Raw genomic sequence first — 5,021 nt, 5'->3', positions numbered from 1 at the left:
AGACGGCCATTCTCATCGGAAAAAATGCTGGTCGTTTGCCTGGCTGTCCCACAGGCACATGAAGCATGGATACTTTGTGCACCCACCTTGAAGTCCTAAGACGTGACCAACTACCTTGAGAGCTCCACAGATCAACCAACCATGTCCTTGTAGTTGACAGCAGACAGCAGACGTTCCATGCTGTTGTGAGTTTTCCCCATTTCAACTGGGTGTGCAACAGGGATCGAAGCGAACTTTTTGCCGTTGTTCAGAAGAACCGCCTTGAGATTCCTACTCTACGAGGTGATGAAAAGCCTCCATTCTGTAGAGTCATACTTCAAACCCATCACTTCAGTCAGGTAGGCGATGTTGTTGCTGTAAACGAGAGAAGATGCCTCATCAAAAGAGAAGTATTTTTGGAACTCTTTCTCTCGGTGTCGATACCAAAAGAACATTGTCTCCGGTGCCAGCAGACGTTTCTCACGAAGGCGCGAACTCAGCAGCTGATCAGACTCCTCGGACAGGTTTAAGTCCTGCGTCAATTCGTTGAGCTCAGCTTGGCTCAGTGGCAGAGGTGGGTCAGTCTCGCTCATTGGCTCAAATGTACCAGACACGTCTGCATCGGTCGCATCTCCAGACTCAGAGTCGGACGACGATCCCATGTTGACATCAGGTTCAAGAACAGGAACATCTGGGCCATGGGGGACTGGCTTGATGGCCGATGGAATGTCAGGATACTGAACATGATGTTTGTTCTTGCGACTGATGCCCTGTAGATTCGTCATACAAAAATAACAGTCTGTGGTGTGATCTTTAACTTCCCTCCACATCATCGGAACACCAAATGGCATACTCTTCTTCGGTTTGTTCCTCCAATCCTGTAGGTTTTGAACACATGTTTTGCAACAGATATGAGGGGTGAACGGCTTATCCTGGTCGCCTAGTTTGACTCTGAAGTAAGTGTGATATGACTTCTTCACAAAATCTGTAATTCTCGCTTGACAGTCTGAAAGGGTCACATTTCCACAGAGACGGCAGAACCTGTCAGAGTGGTTCTTGTACTTTCAATTCATTGAAGTGACAATCCAGATCCGAAATGAAGAAAAGAAGGTCTTTTAAAGGCACCCGTGAGAATTTAGGACAAAAATATAGTTCACGAACACCGGTTCAATAACACTATTTGAGCCATACATGCAGTTTTTTCAAATCTAGCATATCTAAAAAACCTGACCTGATTGAAGAAAATGGATTGCATTTCTGAATTTGGCGTGCGAAACTGATCTTAAATCAGCTGAAAAACCTCTGACCTTTGAAAAAAAGTTTTGAAACTCACGTCACTGTTATTATTATTATTATTATTAATATCATTATTATTATTATTATTATTATTATTATTATTATTAATAATAATAATAATAATAATAATTATTATTATTATTATTAGTAGTAGTAGTAGTAGTAGCAGCAGTAATAGTAATAGTAGTAGTAGTAGTAGTAGTAGCAGTAGCAGTAGTAGTAGTAGTAGTATCATCATCATTATTTACTACTACTACTACTATTATTATTATTATTATTATTATTATTATTATTATTTATTGGAAGGATGGAGAGGGACAAAGGAAAAACTTGATGGTAAGAAAGTTCATCCAATCACTCCAATAATGTATATTTCAGTGTTTTCATGATCCCTCTTCAGACGACTGTATATCATTTTATTAAAGATCTCTATTGATAAAGAGGTTAATGAAGGATTTACTCACATCCACCTAAAGTCAATAAAAATAAAGCAAATAATACGTCATCGGATTAATGGTCGTATATTAAGTGGCATAAGGGACTCCGATGCACCGTCTCTTAAGTGATTTAATTTGCACAGTGCACCTTAACATTCTCCAAAAAGTGTGCATCGGTAACAAACAAAAGGATAATGAAGTGTTAATGTGCAGACTAACTCGTCGAGGAAATGATGTTACGAAGACTTCAAAGCTACTTAGAATACGCCCGTAAGGGATTTATTTCAAGAGAAGAAAAAAGTGTTGGGAATTAAATCGGTGTGATGGATGTAGAGTTGGATATGGACTGACAGGTAAGACGGCAGGTAAGTAGACAGGTAGCCAGGCAGCCAGCAAAGATGATTGGTTGATTCGTCCACGTGCCTGGTATCACTTATAATAGCCTCGACCATGGTAAGTACGGTAGGTAGTTAGGCCAGTTGGTTGGTTAGTATCTTCATGTGCTTGGTATCGCTTCAAATAAGGCCTTGACTGTGACATGGTAGGTAGATAGGTACACTGACTGGTTAGTTCCTGTAACCGGTATCGCCTTAAACAAAACCTTCACCGTAAAGTGGTAGGTACGTAGGTTGGCTGGTCAGCTCCTGTGCCTGGTACTGCCTCAAATAAAGTCTTGACTGTGACGTGGAAGTTAAGTATGTACGAAGGTAGGTAGGAAGGTAAGTAGATAGGTAGGTAGATGGTAGGTAGGTAGGTAGGTAGGTAGGTAGGTAGGTAGTTAGGTGGGTGGGTGGGTAGGTAGGTAGGTAGGTAGGTGGGTGGGTGGGTAGGTAGGTAGGTAAGCGATAGGTAGGTAGGTAGTTAAGTGATAAGTAGGTAGGTAGGTAGGTAGGTAGGTGATAGGTAGATAGGTAGGCAGGTGGTTGGTATATAGGTAGGTAGGTGACAGATAGGTAGGTGATAGGCAGGTCGGTTCCTGCGCCTGGTATCGCCCCAAAGCCTTGACTGTGGTCCCTCTCGCTGTGACAGTCTCCATTAATCAACACAGACGTCCAACACAGCGACCCCAGTGTTAATGAAACTTTCCCGTGTATAGTGGAGGGTGTGGTGGAGGGTGTAGGAAAAGAGGGAGGGTGTACGGGTGTACTGCAAGGGTAGATGGTGTTATTCTGTGTGTGTGTGTGTGTGTGTGTGTGTGTGTGTGTGTGTGTGTGTGTGTGTGTGTGTGTGTGTGTGTGTGTGTGTGTGTGTGTGTGTGTGTGTGTGTGTGTGTGTGTGTGTAAGTTTATGTAAATCAGAGGCAGTACTCACACAGATGTCCATGTAGAGATGGTGATGATCAGGCAGCGATGGGTGGGAGGGTAGGGAGTTTGGGCGAGGCAGGAATCTGGGTGAGGCAGGGATTGATGGGCGAGGCAGGTTTGTTACTAAGGCAGCGGTGTGAGTAAGGCAGGTTTATTACTGAGAAAGGTCTGTTAGTACGGCAAGGGATTGGGTGAGGGAGGGGTGTGGGTGAGGGAGGGGTATGCGTGAGGCAGGTTTGTGGTTGAGGCAAGAGTGGGTGAGTGAGGCAGGAGTGGGTGAGTGAGGCAAGAATGCGGTTGAGGCAAGGATGGGTGGGCGGGTGAGGCAGGAAATAAGGCAGACCACCCAGCCCCAACCCACACCACCCACCTGCTTGCTGGTCGTCCGTCACATTATCCTTTTTTCTCCACTGTATTCATTTTATATCGCATCTACACACATCACATTGCTTCCTCGGTTTACTGAACATCCCGTATTTGTTCCATATAATGTATTACATCTGTCCACGGTAATGTTTGTCAATGGTTTTAATTGTCCGCTTCTCCAGTTGTCCACTACACCAATTGTCCACCACACCAACTGTCCACCACACAACTGTCCACTACACCAACTGTCCATCGCATCAACTGTCCATCACACCAATTGTCCCTATCAAAACTCTCCACTATCAATTGCCTCAGCATTCCTTGTCAACTACACTATTCACTGCATAATTTGTGAGCAGAAATATGTACTACACAGAGTCACAAGCCACAGCACCAAACACTATGTCCTGAAGTTAACGCATGTCGCTTCACTGTGAAAGATTAACGCCGAAGCCTTTCCATGGACCTCGATTACTTGAGGAGCTGACATGATAAAGATCTCAGTAGGTTTAGGTCACGGGTAAATCGCTGCAAGGTTAGATATGATACATTAGCTTAGGTTTGTGTTGCTTATACGTTAATAGATATTATAGAACTTTTCATTATAATCCGATGGCATAAAAATCAGCACAGAACAAGTAATAACTGAATAATTTGTTACTATTCACATTAATATGTCACTGCAACGCAACGCAACTCCGAAAGCACGTGCACTCAGCCCCAAAGACGCACAAACAGATGCAAGCAAAGAAGGTGGCACTCAGAGACCATGAAGTGAAGATTAGAAAGTATAGAGAAAGACTGTTATCCGAGACGAAAATACGCACAGCTACACAAACATGCTGGTTAATGCCTAACACAAACAACAGACAGCGCTGGGCTGCAAGGGAGGCTTAGCTGTCAGGAAGTAGCTTTAAGACCAGCTTTAAGGTTAATATATAATGCCAATCTAAAGCTACCCGTAACCGTCAGGCCGATGCAGGACGACTGCAGGAGAGTTTACAGAACTAGTTTATCCCGCCGTCCCTCGGCAAGGCATGTCTTAAGCCAAGGGTTCCCAACCTGGGGTACATGTACCCCCAGGGTATATTTGCACTTCTCAGGGGGTACATAGAGGTCTGAGAGAATAACCATGGTCTACAAGACATGATGTTCTAATCTACAGTCAGATTGCACAAAATCGTGTTTTTATCAATTTCCTCATTTCAGGAAACAAAACATTTATTAAAATTATATCAGTGAGGTGACTATACATTTTTTTTTTTTCACTATTATGCCACTTCCCGCGGCCCGCAATATGTATTTGACGTGCAACAATCAGGTATGTATACGGCGACTCGAGGCAGCGGTGGTACCGCCCCATAATGTCTTGAGTCGCATTCCTACTGAAGCTCACAGCTAGTGAAGGTGTGTTAACATTACTCGTCACCAGCACTGTCGCCGTAGTTTTGTTGCAAGTGTTGCATAAAAAGTTTACTATACATAACAAGAACAATAAATGAAAATACAAGAATTTCCGTAATTAATAAAAAGATTATTTTTTAAATGTCGTATCGACATAATCTCTAAAAAATACATTTTTAAAAATTAATTTCAGAAATTCTTGTCTTTTCATTAATTGTTCTTGTTATGTATAGAT

General features: G+C 42.8%; 1 protein-coding gene across 1 annotated transcript; it reads right to left on the bottom strand.

Moving 5' to 3' along the window:
• Positions 1-275: 275 nt before the first annotated feature.
• Positions 276-4,516, bottom strand: LOC145392578 (uncharacterized). The gene is made up of 2 exons (XM_080266958.1): positions 4,386-4,516; positions 276-1,020 (listed from the first exon to the last, which is right to left on the bottom strand). The coding sequence occupies exons 1-2, from the start codon at positions 4,514-4,516 to the stop codon at positions 276-278; spliced, it is 876 nt and encodes a 291-aa protein (XP_080123084.1).
• Between the last annotated feature and the right edge of the window lie 505 nt (positions 4,517-5,021).

Source organism: Coenobita brevimanus, chromosome 1 (genome assembly GCF_032717465.1).
Source record: "Coenobita brevimanus isolate Jiangsu-jjx chromosome 1, ASM3271746v2, whole genome shotgun sequence".
Taxonomy (NCBI): domain Eukaryota; kingdom Metazoa; phylum Arthropoda; class Malacostraca; order Decapoda; family Coenobitidae; genus Coenobita; species Coenobita brevimanus.
Note: the sequence above shows the minus strand (reverse complement) of the source record. Positions and strands in the feature narration are given on the sequence as shown.

What these genes read in the sequence shown, in the direction of transcription:
- LOC145392578 (XM_080266958.1), bottom strand. Translation starts at nt 4,516, where the DNA reads ATGGTTATTCTCTCAGACCTCTATGTACCCCCTGAGAAGTGCAAATAT. An exon ending in CGGCGGGATAAACTAGTTCT is followed by an intron (nt 1,021 to 4,385) that starts GTAAACTCTCCT and finishes CCACTCTGACAG; the next exon opens with GTTCTGCCGTCTCTGTGGAA.